The 14183-nt window shown below is 43.8% G+C and overlaps 1 protein-coding gene across 1 annotated transcript in view; it reads right to left on the bottom strand.

Annotated features, from left to right (window-relative positions):
* Positions 1-14183, bottom strand: part of FAXC (failed axon connections homolog, metaxin like GST domain containing) — a 341056-nt gene that overhangs the window by 28099 nt on the left and 298774 nt on the right. Inside the window, exon 5 of the mRNA XM_078648216.1 lies at positions 8912-9028. Coding sequence (XP_078504342.1) covers positions 8912-9028 — 117 coding nt within the window. The remainder of the gene's footprint in view (positions 1-8911; positions 9029-14183) is intronic.

Genomic DNA, 14183 nt, shown 5'->3' with positions numbered 1-14183 from the left:
GATGGCCTTTCACCAGGGAAAATGAAATGGAGTATTTTCCACTGTCAGGGCCTAGCACCCACACTGGCACAGGTTCTGCCTTTTACCTATACTGCACCCTGCCTAGGAGTTAACCAGGATGTCCTACAGGGGTGCCCCATGTGTATGTAAAAGGGAAAGTAAGTCCTGACAAGTGGTAGCACTTGTCAGGACAACATGCTAATTTAGCATAATGTGCGCAGGCCCTACACTGAAGACCTGTGTTCCCTCTCTCAGCATTTCTTTAGTACTAGCTCTGGCACACACAGTGCACATCACTTAGGGATCTAGCTAGTAAGGCAAACATACCAATCAGAGACAACCAAACACCACTACAATGTATACAGGGAACATCTGTGCTTGCACACTGATTAGCAGTGGCACGTACCTACAGCATCTAACTCCCTAACCGGGAGTTAGGCAACTGACCTTTATTTTTAATTGCTTATTTTGCACAAATACCTGTTTTTAAAAATTGTTGTTGTGGTGTTTAATTGCACTGTTGTACTTACTTTGCCTGGGACAGTTGGGGCGCTCAATTGTACCCGCGTCAGGCATACCGAGGGCCGACTCAGGGCCACACTCGGACTCAGATAGGCTTCCCGGAGGGCGACGATTTTGGCCGCCATCTTTGGGGAAAAGCACGGTTAGCGCTCTAGCGGTCGGGCGAATTACGGCCCGGGCGCTTTAAAAGCAATTGACAGAGCGAGGAGCATCGCTATACCTTACCCAGTAATAACAGAGCACTCCTGAGGCGGAAAGCCGGGAGTTAGGCAACTGACCTTTATTTTTAATTGCTTACTTTGCACAAATACCTGTTTTTAAAAATTGTTGTTGTGGTGTTTAATTGCACTGTTGTATTTACTTTGCCTGGGACAGTTGGGGCGCTCAATTGTACCCGCGTCAGGCATACCGAGGGCCGACTCAGGGCCACACTTGGACTCAGATAGGCTTCCCGGAGGGCGACGATTTTGGCCGCCATCTTTGGGGAAAAGCACGGTTAGCGCTCTAGCGGTCGGGCGAATTACGGCCCGGGCGCTTTAAAAGCAATTGACAGAGCGAGGAGCATCGCTATACCTTACCCAGTAATAACAGAGCACTCCTGAGGCGGAAAGCCGGGAGTTAGGCAACTGACCTTTATTTTTAATTGCTTATTTTGCACAAATACCTGTTTTTAAAAATTGTTGTTGTGGTGTTTAATTGCACTGCTGTACTTACTTTGCCTGGGACAGTTGGGGCGCTCAATTGTACCCGCGTCAGGCATACCGAGGGCCGACTCAGGGCCACACTCGGACTCAGATAGGCTTCCCGGAGGGCGACGATTTTGGCCGCCATCTTTGGGGAAAAGCACGGTTAGCGCTCTAGCGCTCGGGCGAATTACGGCCCGGGCGCTTTAAAAGCAATTGACAGAGCGAGGAGCATCGCTATACCTTACCCAGTAATAACAGAGCACTCCTGAGGCGGAAAGCCGGGAGTTAGGCAACTGACCTTTATTTTTAATTGCTGATTTTGCACAAATACCTGTTTTTAAAAATTGTTGTTGTGGTGTTTAATTGCACTGTTGTACTTACTTTGCCTGGGACTGTTGGGGCGCTCAATTGTACCCGTGTCAGGCATACCGAGGGCCGACTCAGGGCCACACTCGGACTCAGATAGGCTTCCCGGAGGGCGACGATTTTGGCCGCCATCTTTGGGGAAAAGCACGGTTAGCGCTCTAGCGGTCGGGCGAATTACGGCCCGGGCGCTTTAAAATGAAGTCTAATTTCCGTCCGCGCAGCGGGGGGGGCGCAGCGGGCGTGGCAATGGTGCGCTAGACCGGGCCTAGGGCCTGCCACTATGCCCGTGGCTCCTCCGGGACCCATGAGACTCTCGAGGGAGGAACTCTTGGCGCTACGACATCATGGGGACCTGGGGTGCCATCAGCGGGACTGGACTAACCCCCCATTCTGTCGTTGCCAAGTCTGTCCTGACCCCATCCCGGGGGAGACAAACGGCAAGAAGGCTGGTCGAGTATTGAAGATGGCGTTACTCAACTGCAGATCTCTGCCAAAGCATGCGGTAGAGATTAATCTGCTGATTGAAGAATGTAACCTCGACTTGCTCTTCCTTACGGAGACATGGCTATCTTCTAACACAGATTTTGACATTATCTCTGCACTTCCATGCGGCTTTAACATCCAGCATCAGAATAGAGACAAAGGGAAGGGCGGGGGTCTCGCTATAATTTACAAAGATTCCCTGACCTGTAGACTTGAGGAAGGCGGAATTTTAGACTCAGAAAGTGCATGTTTTAGTATCCAGCTTACACCTACTTATTCCCTCTCAGGATTCCTCATCTATCGCCCGCCGGGAAGTCTAAAACATTTCTCAGATTCCCTACTAGAAGCTACCTTAGCAGAAGCAGCCCGGGCCTCCAACTTTCTGGTTCTTGGAGACCTGAACCTGCATTTTGACGATCTCAATGATAAACTAGCTGCCGATCTAATTTCAAACCTCAAAACCTTTGAACTTGATCTTGTAAACAAGGAAGCTACCCATAACAAAGGCCACTTGTTGGACCCTATCTTTTCAAACAACTCCCAGCTTGTAGTCAAACCCCCTCTGCCCCTACCATGGTCGGACCATTTTGTAGTGCCTTTCTCTTGGGAAATCCATCCCGAAAAGATCAGGGCCTCTCGTCCCCGTATACTTCAAAGAGCCTGGCCGAGGCTATCGTTGGAAAGCCTGAAAATTGCCCTTGAACAATCGATTCCCTCTGCAGAATCCGATGTCCTGCAAGCAGATATAAACTTCCACAATTGGCTTACTAATTCCCTGGACACGGTTCTGCCCCTTAAATTGATAACAAAAAAGAGCAGTACTTTTAAATCCCCCTGGTTCACGACCGAATTAAGAGATCTCAGAAAAGCTTGTAAAAAATCGGAGCGTATGTGGAGGAAAGACTGGGCACTCAATAGCAAAACCTCCTACCAGGCTGCCCTGAGACTCTATAAAGCCGCACGGCAGAAATCCAAGGCAGACTTCTTTGAGGAGAAAATTAGACAGTCAGCTAACTCCTCCAGGGAAACGTTCAAAATCGTCAATCAGCTTCTCAAAATCCCAGCCCCACCAACCGCACATAATGACCCCGAACTAAGATGCGACCAGCTAGCAGAGTTCTTTGACGGAAAGATACAGAAAATCCTCGATAGCCTCCCTCAATCGCCTGCTACACTATCTACTGAAGCCCCTCTCCCCGTTTCTACTAGCCCCCAACTCGAGGCGTTCAGCTGTATTACCATGGAAGACTTTTGCAACACACTATCTAATATAAAAAGTGGCTCTCCTTCTGACCCAGCCCCGATGCATATCCTTAAACAAATTATGAGCACCATTGCCCCTATGGCCACAGAGTTGTTAAACACCTCATTCACCACGGGCACAGTTCCCCCGAGCTGGAAACAGGCCAAAATGAAAACGCTTCTAAAGAAACCGGGACTAGACACCTCCGATTTGGCCAATTTTTGCCCAATCTCCTTGCTACCGGGACTGGGCAAAGTGGCCGAAAAGGTGGTGAATAGGCAGCTCTCAGAGTTCTTGGAGACCAATGGCCTATTGAGCGATTCCCAAACGGGTTTTCGCCCAGGTCAGGGCACTGACACCGCCCTCATAGCGGTGACGGAAGAGGCAAGATGCATCTTAGATTCAGGGGGATCAGCGGCCCTGACCCTCCTGGATCTAAGCGCTGCATTCGACACCGTTGACCACGTAACCTTGGTCCAACGTCTTGCCAAATTAGGCATCACAGGGTCAGCCCTCAGATGGCTGGAATCTTTCCTGGACAAACGATCCTTTAGGATATGGGAAAATGGATCTATGTCCAAATCCACTCCCCTTCAGTGTGGGGTTCCTCAGGGCTCCTCCCTGAGTCCCACATTGTTTAATGTTTATATGGCCCCGTTAGAGGAGGTAGTAGCCCCCTTCGGGATCAAATCCATCAGCTACGCAGACGACACACAACTTGTCGTCTCGCTGTCGCAACAAGGGGGAGGCCCAGATGACCTCCCGAGATGCCTAACTGCAATTTCCTCCTGGATGACCGACTCAAAGCTCAAACTGAATGGAGCTAAGACTGAGATCATGGTCCTGGGTCACCAATTTACATCCCTGCCCTCTGAGCTTTGGCCTCCTTGCATGGGTGAATTACCCCCACCCAAGGAGAAAATTAAAAGCCTCGGGGTTTGGTTTGAACCCCAATTAACATTCAAGACCCATGCGCAGAAAGTTGCAGGAGGTTGTTTTGGCTTGCTGCGGGCAGTTCGGAAAGTTCTACCCCTCTTGCCTTTTCAATCGAGAAAGCTACTAATCCAGGGCCTAATTTTGTCCAGACTGGATATGGCAACGCTCTCCTCCTGGCTGCGCCTCAGGCTTCTATTAACACCCTGCAGCGAGTACAGAACGCTGCAGCCAGGTTGCTTATGGGGGCGCCTAGACGGGCTTCAGCCAAACCATTGTGAAAAGCCCTTCACTGGCTCCCAATTCAGGAGCGAATTACCTTTAAGTCACTCTGCATCGCTCATAAAACACTGCAGGGTAAAGGCCCACCGGCCTTGAGAGGGTTGATTCGCCCCTACAAATCGACTTGGGCCCTTCGGTCCGACGGAGAAAATCTGGCCATCACACCAAGAGTGAGGAAAGCCCGCACCGGTGGCCGCCGGTTCTCGTTGAATGCGGCAAAAAAGTGGAACGCACTTCCCAGGGATCTCCGGATGGAATCCTCCTACTTGAAATTTAGAAAAGCACTTAAAACCTTTCTCTTCCCTAATACTTCTTAAAACCTTTCCCTTCTTGAGTTTTCTGTTATTAGTCTACCAGCGCTGGGACGCCTCAGGGCAGCCATGCGCTTTATAAACCCAATTTCATTTCATTTCATTTCATTTCAACTCTGCAGCTCTCTGTCAGGAAAACATTCGAGGGGAAAAGCAAAAAGTTTAAGTGAACTTTAGCCAACAAGGCCAAGTCCAACAGGTCTATATTAGGATTTTAACTTATAAACTGCAAGAAATAAAAGTATCTCTCTGACAAAAGCAGTAACCCACAGACCTATTTAGATTATATGCACTGTGTGATCTGCATAGTACACGTTCTTTGCCGTAGGCATATTAACCCTCTGCACTACCTTACGTTGAGTCAACACTTCCACTAGACAAAACTCCAGTCTCTCACCAGGAAGAACATTAATCACTGGAGTTATCTTGACATTCTTATTGATGCCTGAAAATTGCTGGAGGCATGGAATGTGGCAGCAGGTGCTATTAAAACGATAATATACTTGCAAACATGTCACCCCCACTCCACTTCAGTGCCCGGTGCAGTGGCACCAGTCATTCCACCTTAGAGCCAGCCATCTAGAAAAGGTCAGCAGACGGGTATATTGAGTTCAAGGCCATAAGTGCATTTAAAAAGAAACGGGTGGATCCCAAGAATTGTAGCTCATATAGGCCGATATCGCTCCTGAACACAGATACCAAGCTCTTTACCAAGGTTTTCTGGCCAAAATTGGCTAGAAATTCTAATGCCAAACTGGGTAGATTCAGATCAGAGGGGCGTCATAAACAGTAGATGAGGTAATGACAATATATGAAGAATAGCACCAAAGATCCTCTTTATGAGTAGCCTTGTGTTCGGTGCGAGTTCACACCTGATAAAAACTCACACCACACCAATATCTGCAAGTCCTAGTACTTGCCAGTGTTATATGGCAGTTAGGGTCATTATCAACATTGCTAAGTTATCATGAGCTTTGCGGCCATGATGCTGCTTTTGCCCACGTTACTACATGACTTCATTTTGCAAGACTTTGTGCCTATCACATGAGAACTGTCTGCTTTCTGCGTTCTCTGCTTATTCCTGGAGTTTAGTCTGAACGTGATGTGCAAGGTCGATAAACATGCCCCTTGTTATTCTGTTGTGGTCAGTCCCTAGCACCTAGACAAAACATGCTAAACACAGCTGCGCTGCTGGAAAATACATGCTTTGATATTACGGGGGCACATGTTGTTAACACACACTTGGAGAGAGACGTCCCTTGGAGAAGAGCTATGCTGTTCCTATAATGTGAACCTTCCATCTAGGCTCTAAGGTATGGGGTCTGCTGACAAAGCCCAGAGATCTACCTTTATATAATAAACCTCAACTTATCAAGGGGAGGGTGGTTAGGCCTTACAGTCCTTTTCCCACTGTCCGTATATGATGACATCCCCCTTTATATTCTATGGTATTGTAACAATGCTAATTGTTTTAGGTGGATATATGACGTTACAACGCGGACTTTTACCACGCAGACCATTACCACGCATTTTTTACAACGCAGGACCCTTTACCACGCATACCATTACAACGCTGGTATTTACAACGCAGGTACTATTACAACGCATACCATTACAACGTAAGTATAGGTAAGTAAATAATATGGTAAAATAATTATTAATAATATTTTTTTAATTAATAAATTATTATTTTAATATTTAATATTTTAATTATTTATGTTAATATTTAATTATTAATTTTTAAATATATATGTTAAAAATACCCCTGTACCCCAAAACCCAAACCCAGCCCTAAAACCTAAAAATACCCCTGAACCCCAAAACCCAAACCCAGCCCTGAACCCTAAAAATACCCCTGTACCCCAAAAACTGAAAACTGACCCTGAACCCTAAAAATACCCCTGCACCCCAAAAACTGAAAACTGACCCTGAACCCTAAAAATACCCCTGCACCCCAAAAACTGAAAACTGACCCTGAACCCTAAAAATACCCCTGTACCCCAAAAACTGAAAACTGACCCTGAACCCTAAAAATACCCCTGTACCCCAAAAACTGAAAACTGACCCTGAACCCTAAAAATACCCCTTTACCCAAAAACTGAAAACTGACCCTGAACCCTAAAAATACCCCTTTACCCAAAAACTGAAAACTGACCCTGAACCCTAAAAATACCCCTTTACCCAAAAACTGAAAACTGACCCTGAACCCTAAAAATACCCCTGTACCCAAAAACTGAAAACTGACCCTGAACCCTAAAAATACCCCTTTACCCAAAAACTGAAAACTGACCCTGAACCCTAAAAATACCCCTTTACCCAAAAACTGAAAACTGACCCTGAACCCTAAAAATACCCCTTTAGCCAAAAACTGAAAACTGACCCTGAACCCTAAAAATACCCATTTACCCAAAACCCAAACCTAAAATATTTTAAATAAAATTATATACTTACCAATACTTACGTTGTAATGGTATGCGTTGTAAAAGTACCTGCGTTGTAAATACCAGCGTTGTAATGGTATGCGTGGTAAAGGGTCCTGCGTTGTAAAAGTTGCGTGGTAATGGTAGGTCGTGGTAAAAGTTGCGTTGTAAAGGTTGTATACCGTTTTAGGTTTATGCATGTTGCTGATGGTAGTGGCTCGTATACTGCACTATAGAGCACGATAGTTAAAATAAACATTTTAAACTGTACAGTGACTCTGACAATCCTTATTGTGGACAAGTACGAGTGAGTGAGAGAAAGGGTATGTCTTGCTACCGTGATTACTGAGAGAGTTGGGAGTGTTGTGTTCGGGGTTGTCTAATCATTTTTAGCTTCGTGAATATGTAGGAGAACGTAGGAGACACTACAGCTAGCCGGTTTTGGGATTTTGGGTACTAAGGTGGTAGGAAGGTACAACACCTATACACTGAGGTCCTGTTTTCCTGCACATAGTTCTGTGTATGTGCAGAATCCCCGCAAAATCAGGCATTTTCCCTCTTTAAATTCCATAAGGGTTGAACTGCTGAAATATAACAAGGGATGTGACCTTTATCACACCCATTAATTACTAGCTGCAACAAACTCAGAATTTTTATATTTGCGGTAACAGAAGTAACCACACATATTGTAATTTAGCAGGCCAATGAAAGCATAAGTACAAAAAGTCAATAAGAAAACAATCCTGTCTGTACTTCTTAGCCTCGACCCCACTGATTAGGCATTTGGGCGGGTAAGCTGAAGCTCACTTCAATGTGTTCTACATGTGGTAAGCCTGGGTTAAAAAATAATTTTATTTGGGTGCCTAACACACATAAAACCCACATGCCTCCATGCATTTTATCTCGTATAACTATCGGCAGGTTGGAAAATCCAAGTACAAGGGAGGGACTAAATACTGGAATAAAGAACTGTTGATACGAACTCCATGTCTAAACTTTTTGTGTGCTCGTAAAACATTAAATATCGTCAGGTTTGACGTGCCGAAATTTATCCAGAGATGTGGTATTTACCAGGTGCGATAAAATTCAACAAACTTATAATTCCTATATGTGTTATAACATGAGTAGCCGGGTCGACGCTCCACTCCCTGATGCACTGCTTGAAAGGATATCAAATCCACAGTTAGTCCGGGAGTGGAGCATCGACCCGGCGCTCCCCACTTTCATGTTTTATGTAAAGTGCGCAAGGGGCAAAGCACTACCCTGTATCGCACGCACATTCAAAAGGAGGCTCATTAGTTTGTATTAATTTGAGACAGATAAGGTGTGCAGACCACCTCATTCATGATATAACATGAGTAGCCACACATAAAAGGCCATTCTTAATAAGGGCCACATTGTTTCTTCGTATAGATTGGTTTCTCAGCAAAATGGGGCCCGACATGGGCTTAATGCAGCATTTCATGAGCTAACTGGTATAACACGTACAGAGATAAAATATTTCACAGTACTAAAAAGAATGTGTCCATTCAAAGATCCGATCGCTGTTGAAGGCTTACCATCAGATGGCCTCAGTCACAACACATCATCATCCTTTGATCGTTCACATGTCCAAGTGTTCTTAATGCAAGTTAGTAAAGTGTAACCATCTTTCTAGAGACTAACCTTTTATAAGCATCTCAGGTCTGGTTCCCGGTAATGTCCACATGGCCTGTGCCAGATGTCCAAACACAGTGGCGTCCAGGGTGGAAAACTTTGGTCCCATAATGTATTTTTTATCACCTGCAAGTAGACCAACACAAGGACAAATAATCAAACCACATGAATTTTGCAATGTTTCTCTTGTTGTCACATTTGTTGTTTGGAGCTATGTGAAAACACGGGTGAGGCGATTACAGAAGTGAATGGGAAATAGAAACCCCGAAGAGGCAAGTGAAAGAAGTGAACGATAAAGGAAAACCAAGGATGAGGTAAATACAAAAAGTGGGAAAAAAAGTAAGATTCATCAAATCTGGAAAGCCACTCATAAACTAATGTACAAATATTTTTTTCCAGGTATTCCTGTATGATTAAAAGTGTTGCATGAAAGTCAACTGCTATGATTTCCAAACATGATGTCTGGGCAGTGAATAAACACAAAACTTTGTACAGAAATTAGACGACTTTAGTATTCATAAGCTACTTCAAGCAGCTCATGGGTTATATATAGAAGGTTAAAGAAATAAGACTTCTGTTCAGCATGCTCAGCTGTCTACACAGAATGACTGAATCTCCGCTCGCTTTGCTCTAATTTTCCCTTTTCCTTATTGTAGATTTCAAATAGTGTGATTGTTCTTTTTTAATTGCACTAGTTGCAGAAGGTTAATATTTATCTTAGTACTAAAGTGTTTTGTTTGTCTAATATATTTTCTTAGAAATATCTATGGCTTCGCTCACGTTCCTGATATCAAAGTACAGGCTCTCAGGAGATTGTCTTTTTTTTTTTAAATAAATAAAAAAATCTATTGAAATACATAACATTCATGAAAGCGAAGTTAAAATGGGGATCAAAGGCTGTAAGCATGAGTGGATATCCATATATATATATATCGAGTGAACAAGCGGCGTCCGCGCTGCAAAACGCGTCTCTGACTCTTGGGTGAATAAAATTTGAAGCACGAATTTTGGGTCCGTGTCCTGTTTGCTGGCGATGCGTGAGTGAAGACGTGGCTGCCGTACTGACAGGATTTCATAATATATATATATATTATATATATATATATACTTGAGGATGAAGGATCACAAGAAAACAACAGCCAGCCAGGGCAAAAATCTGGATCCCAAAGGATACAATGAGTCAAAAAGAAATAAAATATCCAAGAAAGAAGTGACTCAAACAAATAGATTCACCAAAGAACCAAAATATATTTCCACTACAACGTTTCAGCTTCCGCCTTCCTCAGGTAGTTTCAAGATGGTAAGCTCACTGGCTGCACAGATGACACAGCTGAATTTTCAAAAAGCATCATGAGTGAAGATTCCATTTGGAATGTGGAATCAATGCAGTCCTGAGAGTTCTTGAGATATGCAGTGATCAGGTTGTATTGTCAGTAATGTTCAGTCCATCTGGATGCAATGATTTTAAACAGTACATCCAGAAGTAAAGGGAAAAAAAACACTCAAAGAAAGAAAGATAGTGCAAATAGATATCTGCAGATAGTGTTTATCATTGAATGTAAAATTGTTGGATTTCAGCCGTCTTCAGCCCGGCTTGCTTGAATCCAGTGGCAAAGTGAGCAAGGGACTCACGTCTGAGCATACCCTGCCAACTTGTGGCAAACAAAGTGGTACAAAAGGGGGTACTGCCAAGCCATACCTTCCCTGGACGGGAAACAAGCTTCCGAGGATCGGTTTCTGGCATTTCAGCCGTCTTCAGCCCGGCTTGCTTGAATCCAGTGGCAAAGTGAGCAAGGGACTCACCGGTCCTCGGAAGCTTGTTTCTGGACTGATTTGCATATGGCCATGTCTGAACTGGGGTGGCAGATGGGGCTAAAGAATGGTGATGGATTAAACCCAGATCTGTTGACTGGGTGTGAGTGTTTGATTGGTTCAGAGGCTCCGTCCATCACCACCCCCTTTTGTACCACTTTGTTCGCCATAAGTTGGCAGGGTATGCTCAGACGTGAGTCCCTTGCTCACTTTGCCACTGGATTCAAGCAAGCCGGGCTGTAGACGGCTGAAATGCCAGAAACCGGTCCTCGGAAGCTTGTTTCCGGTCCAGGGAAGGCATGGCTTGGCAGTTCGGCTGGACTGTTCCCATGAGGCACAGGGTCAGACTGATTTGCATATGGCCATGTCTGAACTGGGGTGGCAGAGTGAGCTAAAGAACGGTGATGGATTAAACCCAGATGTGTTGACTGGATGTGAGTGTTTGATTGTTTCAGATGCTCCGTCCATCACCACCTCCTTTTGTACCACGTCAATATTGTGAGGGGCATAGTGCAATTCCATGATGTTGTACTGTAGTGATCCCTAAGACTAGTCTTCATGCAGTCCTGGTAGCCTCTCCAAAAATGAACATAACAGTAAGACCATATGTGGCTATTCATACTGTGATGCTTGAAAGGGTGCTATGGTAAGACATATAGACTCTTGAGAGTATAAAACTCACAAGAGGAAACATCTTTAATAATTTCACTCAATGATTGGCCAGGAGGATTTAAACATACAAACTTCATAATGCTTGCAATGAGAAATCAGCCATTTAACCTCATACTAGACTTGGGGTACTTCTGATTTGATTAGAGTTTCAAAAACCTACCTCACGCTACATCCAATTTGGGCATTTGATCAAGCAATTTGCATTTGTTTTTCTCAAGATAAGTCACACTGCACCTCTTTAGGTCACATTTCAAAATGAGGCAGGGCACAGATTTAGTGCTTGCAGTCTAGCCAGGGACTAGAGCCATTGATACAGCATTGTGAAATATCCAAGGTTATGTTGCACTTCCCAGTGCTCCTGATCATGCATTTTGAAGGATGTCACTCTAGTCTTCATCGGAAAGCTATAGCAACAATTGATGTTCCCACCAGGACTTAAGGACAAGGGTGGTAAGTCAAAAGAACACACGGTTAATGAGGATACCATAAACCCAGAAACAGTGGCTTGAAATGTTCCCCAAGACTCTACAGCTTGGCTCATGCCAGACTGTTCCAGATCTGCAGAAGTTGGACGTAGAAATGTCATACACAATGGGACAGTTGTTGATGTTTTTAATGGGAGTATAGAGAAACAGACAGGGTAGTGTAGGGCCCTGAGAACTGTACTACACTGTCCTTTATTGTTGGTAACGTGACCCGTATACAAATTTTAGCCCCACCTAAACGAGGTGCTCCTGGAGCACAGAAGTACAAGCTAAATGGCTCCAGCCGCACTGTGAAATTTCATGACTGGTAATGTCTATTGATTAAGCTGTCATATAAGATATGCTCATTAATGGTTTTTATGATGGTTTTACATTTTTTTATTGATTTTATTGCTTTAAAGTTTTTGTATGTGAACTGTATATAAGTGAACTTTTATGGCAGGACTTGACGAATAAAGAATATGATGATGATGAATAAGGTAATCTAAATTTAAAGGACAATTCTTCAAATAACTTGAACGTTCCAATAGGCATTAACATTTTTATTTGTCAAGATACCCTTTTATATCTATTGTTTCCAACATATCACTCTCATCAAAGAGAATAGTTGAGTCCTCCTCAATGAGCACCTTCATATATGCTACTTTTAACACAAAATCTTTAATGAGCCCCATCCCAAGCATATTTATGGGAATGCAAGATGGAATTGGTGTCTACAGTTTCCCGAAAACAAATTGAATCCCTGATATATGATTGTGTGTGATGGCAACACTTCATGCGTATGCTGGCTGCACACCTGACATGTCATGCATGTGACGAAAACACCCCAGTATAAAATAGCTATATAACTGACATGCCATACCTGTGTCACTAAGAAAATCATGGTGTGTGATAGCTGCACTAATATATACAAAATTATCCTGTCTAACTAGTGGTATGTGGCACATTCATAAATAAGCCCAGCATCACAAATGGAAGTGGTGAAACACTTGTCATTAACAAAAGGACTACATGAAATTCACAGTTTGCAATATATGTGCTGCAATGTGTGTGGTCTCAAATATGTAGGCAACACTACCAGTCAGCTAAAAAAACGAATTATAGAACACATTCGAGTCATAAACAACAATGACTTCACATATGCCAGGGCTAGGCACTTCCACACAAAAACACAATGATGATCGGAAAAACTTAAAATTCTATGAGAGCGGTGGAGGCAAAATACACCAACTGATTGGAATCCATAAATATTATCAGATTGAGAACGAAAGGTCTAAATTCTGACGAAGAGTTACATGTACATATCTATAAATCATGGAAACATCTGCATTTTGAAAACCACGTGGAGCAGTACAGCTCTACACTTAGGAGTAGAAGAAGTAAAGAGCAGATAAGAATCCAGAAAGTGTTTATTTGGAACAACAATTCATTAGCGTCTATTATAAGATTAAGAATAACACCCCTGTACATGAAACCATTGGTTTAATCTCATTTTAAATATGCATTGGCAATGAGCATGAATGAAAGTACATTCTGGCTCATGAATGAAAGTGCTTTTTGTGTCACTTATGGGTTAAGGCACTTAGGGGCATATTATCAAGGGACATAACGCCGCTCTTTTGGCACATAGCGCCAACAAAGCGGCTATTTATTTATCGCACAATCATCAAGGTGGCGCTAACATGCATTAGCCCATGTTAGCTGCCGTTTCCGTGATGCTTTGCATCTTAGCGATATACATCGCTAATTAGATGCAAAGTAGGCTTTCCTGCCATGAAACAACATGAAAGATGTCGCTAACATGACATCGCAGTATTTACAGGGCAACCCTGGAACTTCTTTACGATTTAAAAGTCCACGCAAACCGCGGTTATCGCCGGATATTTACGCCTGCTGGAAAGTTGACTTAGCAATGTTTTCTATGGGTTGTGGATTGTCTGGTTACGTCCACACTCCCCTATCAGTCTTTTCATTAGCCTGTGAAATCATCGCTGGATTTCACACGCTAATGAGGATTATCACTGTCTATCGCTGGTTTGTACATCACCTGATGGCAGAGCGTTGTTAATACGCCGCTAACACGGCGATGTAAACCTGCGATACGCGGCGATAATCTAATTCGCGCTAAGCGCAACTTGTGATATTTACTGCTACCCGTTGATGATATGCCCCTTAATAAGTCTTTGTAACTGCACTCTGCCTCTCATCTTTGAACTCATGCACACAGTCACACACCCACTAACTCATTCTAGCATTCACCATCTGTCACAACCCCATTGAAACACACACTCTCAACAACATATTCAAGATAG

The sequence above is a fragment of the Lissotriton helveticus genome, chromosome 6, assembly GCF_964261635.1.
Source record: "Lissotriton helveticus chromosome 6, aLisHel1.1, whole genome shotgun sequence".
Lineage (NCBI taxonomy): Eukaryota > Metazoa > Chordata > Amphibia > Caudata > Salamandridae > Lissotriton > Lissotriton helveticus.
This window is presented reverse-complemented; position numbering and strand designations above follow the sequence as displayed.